We start from the raw sequence: 16,150 nt of genomic DNA, 5'->3' as shown, positions 1-16,150 counted from the left end.
GCCTTTGACTGTGTGGATCACAATAAACTGTGGAAAATTCTGAAAGACATGGGAATACCAGACCACCTGACCTGCCTCTTAAGAAATCTGTATGCAGGTCAGGAAGCAACAGTTAGAACTGGACATGGAACAACAGACTGGTTCCAAATAGGAAAAGGAGTACGTCAAGGCTGTATATTATCACCCTGCCTATTTAACTTATATGCAGAGTACATCATGAGAAACACTGGACTGGAAGAAACACAAGCTGGAATCAAGATTGCCAGGAGAAATATCAATAACCTCAGATATGCAGATGACACCACTCTTATGGCAGGCAGTGAAGAGGAACTCAAAAGCCTATTGATGAAAGTGAAAGTGGAGAGTGAAAAAGTTGGCTTAAAGCTCAACATTCAGAAAACGAAGATCATGGCATCCGGTCCCATCACTTCATGGGAAATAGATGGGGAAACAGTGGAAACAGTGTCAGACTTTATTTTGGGGGGCTCCAAAATCACTGCAGATGGTGACTGCAGCCATGAAATTAAAAGATGCTTACTCCTTGGAAGGAAAGTTATGACCAACCTAGATAGCATATCTAAAAGCAGAGACATTACTTTGCCAACAAAGGTCCGTCTAGTCAAGGCTATGGTTTTTCCTGTGGTCATGTATGGATGTGATAGTTGGACTGTGGAGAAGGCTGAGCGCCGAAGAATTGATGCTTTTGAACTGTGGTGTTGGAGAAGACTCTTGAGAGTCCCTTGGACTGCAAGGAGATCCAACCAGTCCATTCTGAAGGAGATCAGGCCTGGGATTTCTTTGGAGGGAATGATGCTGAAGCTGAAACTCCAGTACTTTGGCCACCTCATGTGAAGAGTTGATTCATTGGAAAACACTCTGATGCTGGGAGGGATTGGGGGCAGGAGGAGAAGGGGATGACAGAGGATGAGATGGCTGGATGGCATCACTGACTTGATGGACGTGAGTCTGAGTTAACTCCGGGAGTTGGTGATGGACAGGGAGGCCTGGCGTGCTGCAATTCATGGGGTCGCAAAGAGTTGGACACGACTGAGCAACTGAACTGAACTGAACTGAATGGTTGCACAACTTTGTACATATACTGAAAACCACTGAATTATACTCTTTAATAGTATGTTACAATAATATGTAATAGAATTATATATTTATTAAAAATATACTTTTTGGATAAATCAATGTCTTCACTTTGGGTTATTTAATCAAAGTTGACTCCTAAAAGTAGGAGTCCTAGGGCAAAGGGTTGAACATTTTTAAGGCCTTCCCACTATGGTAACAACACTCTTTACAATAAGGTGAAAAATAGCTCCAATATGTAAATCAGTGATAGAATGCCAAATATATACGTTTTAAATCACTGTCATGTATATACATATATGACACATATATGTATACATATGACAATGAATTAAAAGTAGACTTAATTTTGAAATTTTAAACCTGATTTTTAATTAGGATCTTTAGCTAATAGAACCTTCTGGAGAAAACGTAAATTTCAGTTGTAAAATGCACACTGTGTTCTTTTCTAAAAATGGAAAAACCTGAGTTTTTACTGCAGTCACCTTCCTCTTGCCCATGGTCAGCTGCTGCTTCTGTCTGCACTGCCCCTCTGTTTAATAAATGCGAGCCCAAGCCCTTCCTTCAAGGCTCTGTGTAAACGTCATCTCTTCCCAGAAGCTTCCCTTGTTCCTCCTTAGCCTCTTTCTAGGTCTCAACAGTGGTCCTGCAGCTAGTGGTGCAGAGGTTCACCACTCCGTGAGTGAATGAACTCTCAAACACTTCAGTGCAGTCGCTCAGTCGTGTCCGACTCTTTGCGACCCCATGGACTGCAGCACGCCAGGCCTCCCTATCCTTCAACTCTCGAAGTTTACTCAAACTCATGTCCATTGAGTTGGTGATGCCATCCAACCATCTCATCCTTTGTAGTCCCCTTCTCCTCCCACCTTCAATCTTTCCCAGAATCAGGGGCTTTTCAAACTAGTCAGTTCTTTGCATCAGGTGGCCAAAGTACTGGAGTTTCAGTTTCAGCATCAGTCCTTCCAGTGAACACCCAGGACTGATGTCCTTTAGAATGGACTGGTTGGATCTCCTTGCAGTCCAAGGGACTCTCAAGAGTCTTCTCCAACACCACAGTTCAAAAGCATCAATTCTTCGGTGCTCAGCTTTCTTTATAGTCCAACTCTCACATCCATACGTGACCACTGGAAAAACCATAGCCCTGACTAGACGGAGTTTGCTGGCAAAGTAACGTCTCTGCTTTGGAATCTGCTGTCTAGGTTGGTCATGACCCAGCGGACAGTGAAACGCACTAGCACAGAGACTGAGGGCACAGACTTTGGGCCAGACCTCCTGGACTCAAGCCCTACCTCTGCCGCTCTCTTCCTGCAAGACCTTGGGCAAATTCCTTAGGCTTTCAGGCCTCTGTTCTTTATCTGTACATTAGGGATAACAGCTGTACTGTTAGCTCTCGGGATTAAGTGGGAGGATGACCATGAAGATCTGAGCACTCAGCCTCTCGCGTGAGTCACGTAAATGTCAGTGACCACCAGCTGCGTGTGCCGGGCGCTGTGCTGGTCACTGTCACGTCTGTCTTTCGTCATCTTTCCTCCATCTCCTCTGCCCCATTTCACATACTTGTCAGAGTGAACTGTAGTACCAGTATGGTCCTTCCATAGCCCCCCCTTTGCCTGCAGATTCATGCGTAAGAGAATGTATCCTAGAGCCTATTTGTCTGGGTCCAAATACCTACTAGTTGTGTGACTTTGGATAAGCCACTTAACCTCTCAATGCCTCATTATCTTCATTTGGAAAAATGGAGATATTAATCATACCTCAGAGGGTTGTTGTGAGGATTTAAAAAGGATGATGAATATAAAATACTAAAAATATACTTCACACAGAGTAAGTGCTCAAAACGTTAGCTCTCGTTGTTATTATTGTATGTGTTCAGTAAACATTTGCTGGATCAGACCAGATATACCCTGGGCTGTGTCAAGCAATGAGGATACAGTGGTTTCTGCAGGGAACCCTCACTGAATTTTTCCTGTGAGAATGGCATCAGATTGGTCTCTCTCCCTCCCACTCCCTCCCTACACCATCTTTCTCCCCTTCTCTCTCCCACACACGCAGAATTCTAAAATCTGCCTCAAACTTGCCATGCATTATTCACTGACAATCTGTATTTTACTCCCTTTGAACAGTGAAAGCCTGTGTCAATTTATCTTTTAAAGCTGTTCCTTGCTGAATCCACATATGTCCATTAATGGTGCCTGCGGATGGAACAGCATCTGCAGAGGCCCCATCTCAAACGATTTCCATTTAATGTGAGCTGTGACTTCCCAAGGCTGCCGCTCATTAGAAGCTGCTTCTTATTTCTTCCCATAGTTCAGACATAAGATGAAACCGAACGAGCTTTTTTGACAAAGACTCTACTGAAGCAGCTGCAAAACCAAGCATCTGAACCTGGTATGAAATGAGGAAAGAGAGCTTGGCAGAGGTACCAAAGAGGATAAAGAGGTATCAGCTTTCCTGGTTTCCGAGATGGACTTTTCACATTTTAAGGTTTCTGAAATTGGAATGTGTCTTAAGTCCTCGTATGGATTTTGAGCAGTGCGTCTCCCGACCCCCTCCACCTGGAAAGTTGTTATTAAATTGATGGTACATTTTAAAACTGAAGAGATGTGTCACCTTTGAATTTTTAAAAGTTGTCTAAATATTAGAAGGCTTGCGTTAACTTTTGAGAAAAACGCTGCAAGCCGGTTTAGACGTATGGAGCAAAAGAGGCAATTCTTAATCATGGGGAAGAAAACAGGTTTGAAGGATAAGATGTTTGTGTGTCATCAGCTGCCCTCTCTTCCTTGGTCGGCCAGAACCCTGGCTGGCTAGGAACTGCTACCTTTTCTCGGAAATAACCCAGTTGGCGCATAAATACCTAGGGTCTGTCCCAACCCATTGCTAAAGGTGCTTGGTGGAGAAGGAATTCCAGGGCTTGATTTCTCTTTCTTTGATTGAAAACTGATATTGTTCCTTGAGTTTTGTTAAAGGCATAGGACTACAGTTGGCATAAAATGGTTGTGGAAATACATGGTCCTTCTCTTACGGTAAATCAAAGTGCCTGTTAATTAATTAATCCAACAAGTACTTCCCAAGCAGTACTATGTGCTGGCCCATGCCAGTCCCTCTGCTTGTTGTCTGAAGAAACTGTCTGAGCAACCCTAGGAAGCAGGACTTGTAATTCAGCCCCATTTTCCAGACCCAGAAACTGAGGATCAGAGAAGAGTGACTCCACCCAGTCCACTCTGGAGCTGGCACAGCAGGTGCAGGGGCCCGGCGTGTCTGCCCTGGAACTGCAGGGCACCATCCACCACGGCTCTCGTTTGCCTTCTTTCCCCAGAGTAGAAACTTGAGGGCCACGGTGATGGGGTGGCAGTCAGTACTAGAATTCGGGGCTTTGACTCTCAGACCAAGACCCTTATTACAGCTTTGTGTCAAAGCTCTGGGGAGTATGCCAGGGAAAAACATCAAATAAGTCTTTCCCTAGTGACCCCTTCTTTTCTTTCATGCTTACCAAGCCCAACAAAGCGACAAGCTCCACTTTGGGTCACCATGCCCCATGAGAACAATTGTGGCAAACAATTCACAGCCAGGTTACTTCTTTGTGATTTATCTGAAGCTACAAGATCAACTCATATCAGGTTTTATTTGATGGACACAGAGCAGGGTCTCTTCTCCATAGAGTCCTAGATGAGGAACAAGGCACTCTCACCCGAGATTCAGGGAGGCCTTCTCCAAGGCCCAAATCCCTTTCATAATTAGGTGTAATTATTCTCGTCCTTTGTCCTCGCCAGGCACCAGAGTGAGAGTCGGTCTTTAATCTGGGAGCCACTGGAATGGCCGAATAGCGAGGTCACCTGGATTAACAGCTAATGGATTGTCTACCCTTTGTTCTGCTGATAATGGGATGAGACAATGACTATTACTCTGAAGCTTGGGGGAGAGACTCTACAGGGCTCAGGCTGGTGTGTTTTGCAAATGAGGTGGTGATACAGTGAGAAAGCAGTTGTCACGCTTTTCTGTTCTGGGCAGCTGCAGCAGTAGCAGCTTGTTTCTCATGTCATCCTTCTTCAAAGGGGGGCGTCCCCACCCCACCGTCTCCAAGCCCCCAGGCCCCCGGCTGGCTTACCTTGCAGCAGCGTATAGAAGGCACCGGAGGCAGACAGGTTGGTGGTTATGGTGACGTCGTCCTTGCTGGAGGTCTCCACCTGGACGTGCACTGAGCTGTCTGTATCACTTCGGAAACTGCTCACCTGGCCGGTTGGGAAGGTCACATTTGTCAGGCGGCCGAAGCTGTCGTACCTGAAAACCGAGGAGTGGCTCTGAGTAACAGAGATATAATGGTGCCACTGCTGCAGCCTGGCATGTTCTACCTGATGGCATGGTTTTGCATGGTCCGCTTTTCTTTCTGCTCGGATACATTTCCACGTCTCCAGCATCTCCTTGGACACAACTCCACCTTCTGATATTCAACTGCAGACAGACAACGTCTCTCTCTTGAGTCTTCCTTCCTAATGCTGTAGAGTGGAGATACCCTCCTCACCCTCCAGGATTCCTGTGAGCAATGTGTGGAAGTGCCCTGTTGCTATGAACTAATACTCACTCACTAAGAGTCAGATGATGGTGCCCTGCCAATGCAGGAGACCTAAGAGACGTGGGTTCAATCCCTGTTATCAGCAAGATCCCCTGGAGGAGGAAGTGGCAACCCATTCCAGTATTCTTGCCTGGAGAATCCCACGGATAGAGGAGCCTGGTGGGCTACATACAGTTCACAGGGGGCCACAAAGAGCTGGACATGACTTAGAACGTGCATGTGTGCACACACACACCACACCCACACACATACACACCCAAGATGGATGATCAGAGGCAAGGAGTCAAAGTGGATGCTTGAATACCTTCTCAAACCTCCGCCCCCTGCTGCCCCTCTGCCAAGAACTGGTTAAACAGGTTTCTCCTGACCAGCACTGGAGATGGGGCTTCCTAGGAAGCCACAGAGCCTGGGAAAAGGGGACTTTGAGTTCAGACCAGGATTCTGCTGCCACAGAAGGGGGCTAGACAGATGGGTTCCCGTAGCCCCTTCACAACTGGATTTCACATCTGGCACCAAGCAGCGCTCAACACCCACAGCTTTGCTCTGGTGTGGTCTTTGTAAAGCATCACATGTGAATCTTAATTCTCTTTCCCATTCTCCTGAGGATAAAAGAAATAACCTAAAATTTTTCAACACCCACAATATGGCATTCAGATATGGTGCTAGTGCTTTTCATACATTCTTTCCCTTAACCCTCACAACTAGTCTAAAAGACATATATTAGCTCTTTTTTGGAGGACACTCAGAAAGTGAAGTCACTCACTCCAGGTCACACAGCTAAGTGTGATAGAGCGAAATTCAAACTTAGATCTCTCTGCTTCCAAGCTGACCCTTGCTTCTCTGTCTTCAGAGTGTTTCCAGACCATCTGTTTGCAAGTGTCCACGGCGTGTGCTATCCTACCTGCTACACAGTGGCTGGCAGATGGCAGGGAGCTGGCTACTAACAGGTTTGAAGAGCCTTTCTGGACTTGCGTGTGAATGGGGATGGGTGTCTCAGGTGGTGCTAGCAGTAAAGAATCTGCCTGCCAATGCAGGAAGCACAGGTTCGATCCCTGGGTGGGGAAGCTCCCCTGGAGGAGGGCATGGCAACCCACTCCAGTGTTCTTGCCTGGAGAATTCCATGGACAGAGGAACCTGGCAGGCTACAGTCCGCTCTTTCTGTCCTCATGGCTGGCTGGTACTGATCACGGAATGATAACAGTCCCGGGCGCAGTCTGCCACAGAGGAGGTGTTGGTGAAGGTCTTTTGAGTGAATCATCCCAGTCCTCGACTCAAGACTGACTTTAGGGGGAGGGCCAAGGGGCTTTGCGAGAGCTGAATCTTTGGTGCTGAGGTCTGAGGAAGGCAAATGGATGCCCTTTCCATGACGGTAAGAAAAGCAGGGGTTGCAACCGTATACCTCAGGCCTGGGGGTGGTGAGGCAAGGCTGTGCGGATGTATCAGTCCTTTGGGTTCTAGGAGAGGCAGTTCCCTGGTGGCTCAGCTGTTAAAGAATCTGCCTGTAGTGCAGGAGATCTTGGTTCAATCTCTGGGTTGGGACAATCCCTGGGAGTAGGGAAAGGCTACCCACTCCAGTATTCGGGCCTAGAGAATTCCACAGACTGTACAATCCATGGGGTTGCAAAGAGTCAGACATGACTAAGCAACTTTCACTTTCAGAGGCAGTTAAAGGGTTTGGAAAACTGTTTCCTGTCATGATTCTCTCATTTTTCTCTCTGTACCGAGTCAGGTTCTTGTAAGGGGAGGTCAGTCTGGCTCAGTGGGAAGCAGTGGTGAGGCCTGACCTGGAATGGAGGGTGAGAGGTGCAGAGTGCCCCTCAGAGTGGGGGAGGGCATGACTCTGAAATACCACTGAAGGCGGTCTCGGGTTAAAGATCTGGGCTGTCTGTCTTAAGGCCTCCCTCTCCTGGAGGAGCTCACAGCTCTGCTCCTGTTAACTCTGGGAGAGGCTGGTGTGCTTTTTAGCCCTTTATGGCTGCTGGAAATTTGAACAGGAAGGAATTTCACAAAAATGTTTACAGCAGCTATCTCTGGGAGTAGAATTACAGGGGATTTTAGTTGCTTCTTTATATGCATTTTATAGTCTCAAGATTTTGAATAATTAACATGGATGATTTTCATCATTAGAAAAGTGCTGTGATGGGACTTCCCTGGTGGTGGTAAAGAATCTGCCTTGCAATGCAGTGGATGTGAGTTCCATCCCTGGTTGGGGAGCTAAGACCCCATGTACCCAGGGGCGACTAAGCCCACGCGCCACAGCTACTGGGCCCGCCAGCTCTGCAACTAAGACCCCAGCCAAATACATATATTAAAAAAACGAAGAAAAGAAAAGTGCTGTGACAAGGCAAGTAATGCCTCATGAGCATGGTCGCCTTGGAGAAGAGGACTTTTTTAATTGCTGGTAATTTTAGAAGTGTCTCATTTAGAGGACATCTGCCAATAACAACCTGTAGGCCAAATATCACTAGAGCATCCCAAATTTTTGAGCCCCAAATCAAGACTCCCCGCTAACTCCCCACCCCCCACCCCAACAAAAACCCCATTCTGTCCCCTTAACTGCAGTCTATGAATAAGCTGAGTGCTGTCAGATCCCCAGTCATCTTGGAAGGTAACAGGAAGATCCGTTTCAGTCTGACAGTTTCACGGGATGGGCATGCTGTTCTAGTCTGGTTCTTTGAACACCTATGATCCATGTACACACTCTTTATTAATCTAATTTCCTGGCCTAACTGGATAAAAAAGATTTTATTACACCATGCAAAATACTTAAAAAGGAGTTCTGGAGTCTCACAATTTTGACTTGATAGATTATTCACTGGACTTCCCTGGTGGCTCAGATGGTAAAGAATCTGCCTGCAATGCAGGAGACCTGGGTTTGATCCCTTAGTATGGAAGATCTCCGGGAGAAAGGTATGGCTACTCACTCCAGTATTCTTGCCTGGAGAATTTCATGTCACCTTGATGCTACTTCTATCAAGGCCCTGCTCAAACGCCACCACCTCAGGTCTCCCCATCCCTTCTTCTCCCACTGATCCTCTGGAATGTGCCCTCTACATCACAACAGCTGATGGACAACCTGTCTCCCGCTTTGGCCTTGGAGCGCCTGAGTTAGGACAGGATCGTGAGGTCAGACAGTCAGGCTGGGAATCTGGATTCCAGCATCTGCCAGCCACGGGACCCTGGAGGACTGGCCCTCAGTTCATCTCAGCTTCCCTAGCATGGGGACTGGGAGAGAGAAGATGATCAGGGGATGGTGGCTGAACAGATAAATGAATGCAGGACTGCACGTGCAAGGCCTCTTCCCTGCTTCTTCAGAGAAGAGAGACCATGATGCACTCACATGCCACTCCCTGCAGACCTACAGAGACCTGACACACAGTAGGTCCCTGATAAACATCTGCTGAATGCACCAATATGGAAACAACCGCTTTCACTAAACGATACTTGAGCAATCTCCGTTGGCATCTCCCCAGAGTTTTAGCTTCCAAGCTAGAAAGAGGCTTTGCATAAAGGCAGACAATTGTAATTATTATCGAAGGTGGCCTGTAATACATAATTAAATTGAGCCTGAAGACGATACAATGAAAAGGCCGGATGCCGTCAAGATCTGGCTTTCTAGGAGATGGCCAAAAAGCAGTAATTTCCACTCCTCATATTTTCCATTAGAAGGACTGAATGTCTTAATTAAATGAACATCAAACAGCACAGCCCATTTATAGAATTTTCTTGTCTCTTATTCACTCATTTCACCGCTTTCTGGAGCTTGAGAAAGGCCACTGGCTCTCTCTGCCACCTGATCAATTCCTGTGATTATCCCATCTGAACGCCGCTGCTTCTGCCTCTGCGGGGAGGAGCTCGGGCTACCCATTCTCTGGACCTTGACCTTTGCCCTGTGGCCACCTCGGTGTCCCTTTCTCTTCCTGCTACCCAGTTGCTAAGGGAAAGGATGCAGGTGCTTCCCAGCAGGATGCTGGAGACAGGTCTCTATCTGCAGTGCCTGGATTCCGACCCCATGAGGGACGACTTCTGGCCAATGGCTTAGATACATCTGTTGCAGCTTTACTTAAATTACTGGCCAATTTTCTTCCTACCACAGAAGAACAGAAGGAACAGGTCCTTGTGGGAAGGTCCTTGGAGCCAGGTGGTTTAGGCTTTGAATCTAGGCTCTACACTTGCCAGCAATGCAATCCTAGAGGCAGGCACTCAGTTCTGTTCCCCTGTTAACCATCCAACCCCCACGACAAATGCTATTATTTCAGGCAGGTTATACAGCATAACCTTTGTGTGCCTCTGAATTCTCCTCTGTAAGATGTGGGTAATAATACCTGTCTCAGGGAGATACTGTGAAGATCAAACAAGATAACATATTTCAATGCCAGTTCCTTCCAGCGACTGCGGGACCCCATGAGATCACCCTCTCTAGACTGTGAACTCCCTGAGGGAAGCGCCTTTGTTCGGTCACTGGTGTATCCCTAGCACTTAGGGGAGTGCCTGGCATAGAGTTCAGTTCAGTCGCTCAGTTGTGTCTGACTCTTTGTGACTCCATGGACTGCAGCACGCCAGGCTTCCCTGTCCATCACCAACTCTTGGAGCTTGATCAAACTTATGTCCATCAAGTCAATGATACCATCCAACCATCTCATCCTCTGTTGTCCCCTTCTCCTCCTGCCTTCAATCTTTCCCAGCATCAGGGTCTTTTTCAATGAGTCAGTTCTTTGCATCAGGTGGCCAAAGTATTGGAGTTTCAGCTTCAGCATCAGTCCTTCCAATGAACACTCAGGACAGATTTCCTTTAGGATGGACCGGTTGGATCTCAGTTCAAGAGACTCTCAAGAGTCTCTGCTAACACCACAGTTCAAAAGCATCAATTCTTCAGTGCTCAGCTTTCTTTATAGTCCAACTCTCACATCCATACATGACCACTGGAAAAACCATAGCTTTGACTAGACGGACCTTTGTTGGCAAAGTAATGTCTTTGCTTTTCAATATGCTGTCTAGGTTGGTCATAGCTTTTCTTCCAAGGAGCAAGCATCTTTTAATTTCATGGCTGCAGTCAGCATCTGCAGTGATTTTGGAGCCCAAAAAGGTAAAGTCTGACACTGTCTCCACTGTTTCCCCATCTATTTCCCATGAAGTGATGGGACCAGATGCCATGATCTTCGTTTTCTGAATGTTGAGTTTTAAGAGGCTCTTTAGTTCTTCTTCACTTTCTGCCATATGGGTGGTGTCATCTGCATATCTGGGGTTATTGATATTTCCAGCAATCTTGATTCCAGCTTGTGCTTCATCCAGCCCAACATTTCGCATAATGTACTCTGCATATAAGTTAAATAAGGAGGGTGACAATATACTCCTTTATGTACTCCTTTCCTGATTTGGGAGCCAGTCTATTGTTCCATGTCCAGTTCAAACTGTTGCTTCTTGACCTGCATACAGATTTCTCAGGAGGCATGTCAGGTGGTCTGGTATTACCATCTCTTGAAGAATTTTCCATAGACTAGATGCTCAATAATGTGAATGAGTGAGTGTAGGTGGAATGATCTGCTCATTCTTTTTTTTCCTGCTTTTCCTAACTTTACCTTGAAGCCTATTCGTTCATACTTTCTGCCTTCCATTCCATTTGCTTCTGAACACGCTGAGTTCAAACTAGGCTTGGGGTGCTCGTGCTGACTGTTTTCTTTGCTGGGAATGCTCTTCCTTCTAACCTTGATAGGGCCAGTTCCTTTTATTACTCATGTTTTAGTTCAAATATTATTATTTCAGCAAGGCCTTCTCCGGTCACCCGTTCTGATGGGTCCTGCCATCTTGATCACATCAATCAGCAATCCGCAACCTTTTCAGCACGAGGGATCAGTTTCGTGGAAGACAGCTTTTCCACAGACTGGGGGCAGGGGATGGTTTCAGGATGGTTCAAGCATGTTACACAGATTGTGCACTTTATTTCTACTATTAATACATCAGCTCCGCCTCGGATCACTGGGCAATAGATCCTGGAGGTTGGGGACCCTTGCATTATCTTATTTTACTGTTTTCACTTCGCATCTTGTTTACGTGCTTACCTGTTTTTTGTCTCTTTTCCCACTAGAATATAAGCTCCACGAAGGCAGGGACCTTGTTTGTATTCTTAGTGCCTGTTGCAGGACCCAGCATGTAAAAGGCACTCAGTACATATTTCTTGGATGAGTGAATGAATAGTAGATGTTTTTGTTTTTTCAAGACCTAGGGTGAGAATAATTAAGCACTCCACCCCTGTTACCCCTCACCTTCTGTAGGAAGGGAAAGTTCACTAATATTCATATAGTACATTTTAGGTATGGAGCACTGTGCTCACAGCCATCTTTGGAGGTGAACATGATTATCATCATTTCACAACCAATGAAACTGAGGCTCAGAAAGATAAATAACTTGCTTAAGATCACATGGCTAATAGAGGCATATAGACTGTGTCAGGTCTGATCTTAAAGCCTGTGTTCTGTCATCAAGCTTCCTGGAAAGATGGTGCCGTTACAAATCAAAACCTTTGTGTTCAACTCTGGTAAAGAAAAGACTGCACTTGGAACTCTGAAGTGGGTAGAGAAGAGGGACAGCTTTCTCTTCGAGATGCTTTTCTTTGCTTCCATTACAGCTGATTCTAAGTGATGCTCAGCCCCCACCTGGGGGGTGTGATGGAGACAGCTAGGTGATCGGTTTCTCACTATTTCCCCCCACCGGCTTTTCTTCACTTGTTTTTCCAAAGCATCTTTGGATTACAGAGAATGAACACACACAGAAGATTCATAGAGTGGTTGCAAACTTGGCTCAGAAGAGGGCCACTAGAAGCTATCTTCACACATACTGCAAGCGTTTCTTCTTTGCACTCGATACTTCACACCTTGATCCACTTCACTACACGCGCTTGGTGAGGAAAATGCCACACTGCCTTTCTGAGAGTAAACTTTTTGCTGATTGGGCACTTTTTAGTTGGAAAATAAAGATTTGATTTTTTAGGGCTTTCATCTATGATTGTTCCAAACACCACCATCATCAACAAGAGGAAATGGCCACTGTATTCTCTGTGAATAATTATAGTTCACAGCCCATGCACACCAACAGATCCCTTGACCTTAGGTCTCTGTAACAGAGCGGCATCTCTAAACAGTAGCTACTCCAAAACTGCAGCAGAGGCAGGCTCCTTGTTGGCTCTGCAATAAAAATTTGTCTTTGCTGCCCATTTCCCATAGAATTAACTCCCAACAATGAATTGTAGCCTTCAGCATTTCTAAGAGCTGGCCCACCCTACCTCTGTAGGTCTGAGCTCTCATTGATGTTATATTCGAGGCCATGCATCTGCTAGAAAGTTCTTAGGTAGATCTGGGATTGAACGCTGTCTGCTCTGCCATTCCCTCCTCAGATTCATTTTCTACCCTTCCCTGTGCCCTGACAGGCTGACCTCTGCAGACTGCATCCCTGGGGCCTCCCTTGCAGGCTTGCTTCTGGTTGGGTATAGCCAATGGTAGGCAGTGGTGAGAGACTGCAGGTCAAGAGGAGAAGTTTTCCCTACTCTCTCTCTCTCTTGGTCCTGTATTTCTAATAATGGGTGCATCCACCCCGAATTACAGCTCCTACCAGACGCCTTCTACACGGCTGCAACTCCCACTGGGCTTTAGTAACAATATCTTGTTACTTCCCTGCCTTGCCCTTCAGCCTGAGGGTTGGTAATGGTTGTTCAGTGTGTTTAGTGCCTGGGTGCCTCACCGTCCTTCCTTGGTTACCTTATTCTTGCCTGTACCTCTACACCATTTTTTCATTGGAAAGATGTTTTCTTTGCAGGATATAGAAATCTGAGTTGACAGATTTCTTCTTTCTTTTAGCATTTCTGTTTTCTGCTGCTACTGCTAAGTCGCTTCAGTCCTGTCCGACTCTGTGCGACCCCATAGACGGAAGCCCACCAAGCTCTGCCGTCCCTGGGATTCTCCAGGCAAGACCACTGGAGTGGGTTGCCATTTCCTTCTGTTTTCTAGTTTATATGTATTTCTCTTTCCAAATTTCTTCTTCTGATGAGAAGTCTGCTATGATTCTTATCTTTGCTCCTTTGTAAAAAAAAAAAAAAAAAAAAAAAGCCCTGTATGGCACTGCTTTCGGGATTCTCTTTTTCTTTTGTATTCAGCAGTTTGAATATGATATGCATAGGTATCTGTGGGTGTGTATGTACTCATTTTGCTTGGTGTTTTCTGAGATTCTGGGTCTCCAGTTTTGGTGTCTAATTACATATGGATAGTTCTCAACCACTATTTCCTCAAATGTTTCTCCTGCCTTGCTCTTTCTGTCTTCTTCTGGAATTTCAATTAAATGTATACTAGAGCGGTTGATGTCCCCCAGTTCTTAGATGCCCTATTCTATATTCTTTCTTCTTTTCCTCTTTGTGTTTCAGGTTGGATAATTTCTATTGATCTATCTACTTTCCTCAGCTATCTCAACTTTACTGACATAAAAGACAATTTTCACCTCTATGTTCTTCATTTCTTGCATTTCCAATTGATTCTCTCTTACAGTTTCCATTTCTCTGCTGAAATAGCCATCTGATCTTGCATGCTGTCCACCTTTTCCACCGCAGTATTTTATTTTAGCTGCCTGGCATGCAGGGTATTAGATCCCTGACCAGGGGTTGAACCTGGGCCCTTCATAGTGAGCATGAAGAGTCCTAGCCACTGGACAACCAGGGGATTCTCTACATAATCTTCCTTAAATTCCTGAGATACAGTTTCAACATCTGTGTCACATCTGAGTGTTCTTCTGATGATATCTTTGTCTCCTGGGAGAGTGCTGCTTTTTCTTGCCTTTTTGTAGATTCAGTTGAAAGTGTGACATCTTGTGTAGCACAGTAGAGATTGAGGTAGTAGATTTTGGGTATGAGTTTTCTCCTGCTTGCACTTTAGTGAGAGAGTTTAAGTTAATTTAGTTAGGATTTGGGCTGGCTTTGAAATGTGTTACTTCTACGGCTAACCCTAATGCATCACAGGCTTTACATTCCTTCAGCAATATCTTGTATTTAGTGTGTGAAACTAGTTTGCCAGAGGGTTTTTTTCCCCAATGTGCCTACTCTATTCTCAGTTTTAGGTCCCATCTTTGTGCCCAGCCTTAGAAAGGGTCTCTTTTTAGGCTCCTGTATTCTTCTTATTGGAGAAGGCAATGCCACCCCACTCCAGTATTCTTGCCTGGAAAATCCCATGGGCGGAGCAGCCTGGTAGCTGCAGTCCATGGGGTCGCTAAGAGTTGGACACGACTAAGCGACTTCACTTTCACTTTGTACTTCTATGCATTGGAGAAGGAAATGGCAACCCACTCCAGTGTTCTTGCCTGGAGAATCCCAGGGACAGGGGAGCCTGGTGGGCTGCTGTCTATGGGGTTGCATAGAGTCGGACACGACTGAAACGACTTAGCAACAAATTCTTCTTATCTCCTTCCCAGTAGTATTCCACTTTTCATTGTTATGTTTAGCTTTTTAGCTAGCAGTGGTGGGTGGTAAGCTTGAGAGAACTCTCTTTTGTTCTCATTGAGCCTCAAACTTATATCAATATTTGCATGTATCCCTGAATCTCAGGAGTGTGGCCTCTTCAGTGCTCCTGCCCGCTTTGGGCTGTTCTTCTGGGCCCATTAAGTATTCCTGCTTCTCTTCCAGCAGTAGTTAGAATTTTTTTCCCCTTAGGGCCTAAGTACTAGCATTCACTGTCCTCTCCACAGATTAAGGCTTTTGTTCCATATGGGAGATCAGGTGAGAAGGATCTGAGTGAAGCAGGTAGAAAGTTGCACCCCCTCCCTTAGCAGCTGCTGTACCCCTCCTCCAGGTCTACCACAAGGGATTATTTTCCTACTTTTTCTCTGTACTACCTGCTGGGGTTTGTGGAGAAAAGTTTTGGAGAATGTGGACTCTCCCAATTTCTGCAGCCTCCAAGGGCTACATACTCTCCTGCCAGGACACATTCAGTCTTCATAATTTCCCCAAGCTAAATGCTTTTTTCCCCCAGGGACTAGTTGCAACCCGGAGAAGGCAATGGCAAGCTACTCTAGTACTCTTGCCTGGAAAATCTCATGGACGGAGGAGCCTGGTAGGCTGCAGTCCATGGGGTCGCTATGAGTCGGTCACGACTGAGCGACTTCACTTTCACTTTTCACTTTCATGCAATGGAGAAGGAAATGGCAACCCACTCCAGTGTTCTTGCCTGGAGAATCCCAGGGACGGCAGAGCCTAGTGGGCTGCTGTCTATGGGGTCACACAGAGTCGGACAAGACTGAAGAGACTTAGCAGCAGCAACAGCAGTTGCAACCACCCCAGGGAAGCTGGCACCCACATCTTGTCTCTGATGTGACACTCTGTAAAAGGCCTGTCCACTTGGCTGCCTTGTGACCTCCGAGAAGGAGTTCAAGGAAAACTCATGCATTTGCCATTTGTCTGGCTTATTTTCACTGTAAGGATAGGAACAATGCCTTTTCTGGCTCTTCTGTCCTCAA

The 16,150-nt window shown here is 46.1% G+C and overlaps 1 protein-coding gene across 8 annotated transcripts in view; it reads right to left on the bottom strand.

Moving 5' to 3' along the window:
- TENM4 (teneurin transmembrane protein 4) overlaps nt 1-16,150 on the bottom strand; it is an 854,243-nt gene that overhangs the window by 24,936 nt on the left and 813,157 nt on the right. For all 8 annotated transcript variants that reach the window (XM_061407667.1, XM_061407664.1, XM_061407669.1 and 5 more), the window contains one exon: nt 5,198-5,370. In XM_061407667.1, the coding sequence (XP_061263651.1) occupies nt 5,198-5,370 (173 nt within the window). The remainder of the gene's footprint in view (nt 1-5,197; nt 5,371-16,150) is intronic.

This window comes from Bos javanicus, chromosome 29 (genome assembly GCF_032452875.1).
Source record: "Bos javanicus breed banteng chromosome 29, ARS-OSU_banteng_1.0, whole genome shotgun sequence".
In the NCBI taxonomy this organism is placed as follows: Eukaryota; Metazoa; Chordata; class Mammalia; order Artiodactyla; family Bovidae; genus Bos; species Bos javanicus.
The sequence above is the reverse complement of the archived record's forward strand: the minus strand, read 5'-3'. Positions and strand labels throughout refer to the sequence as shown.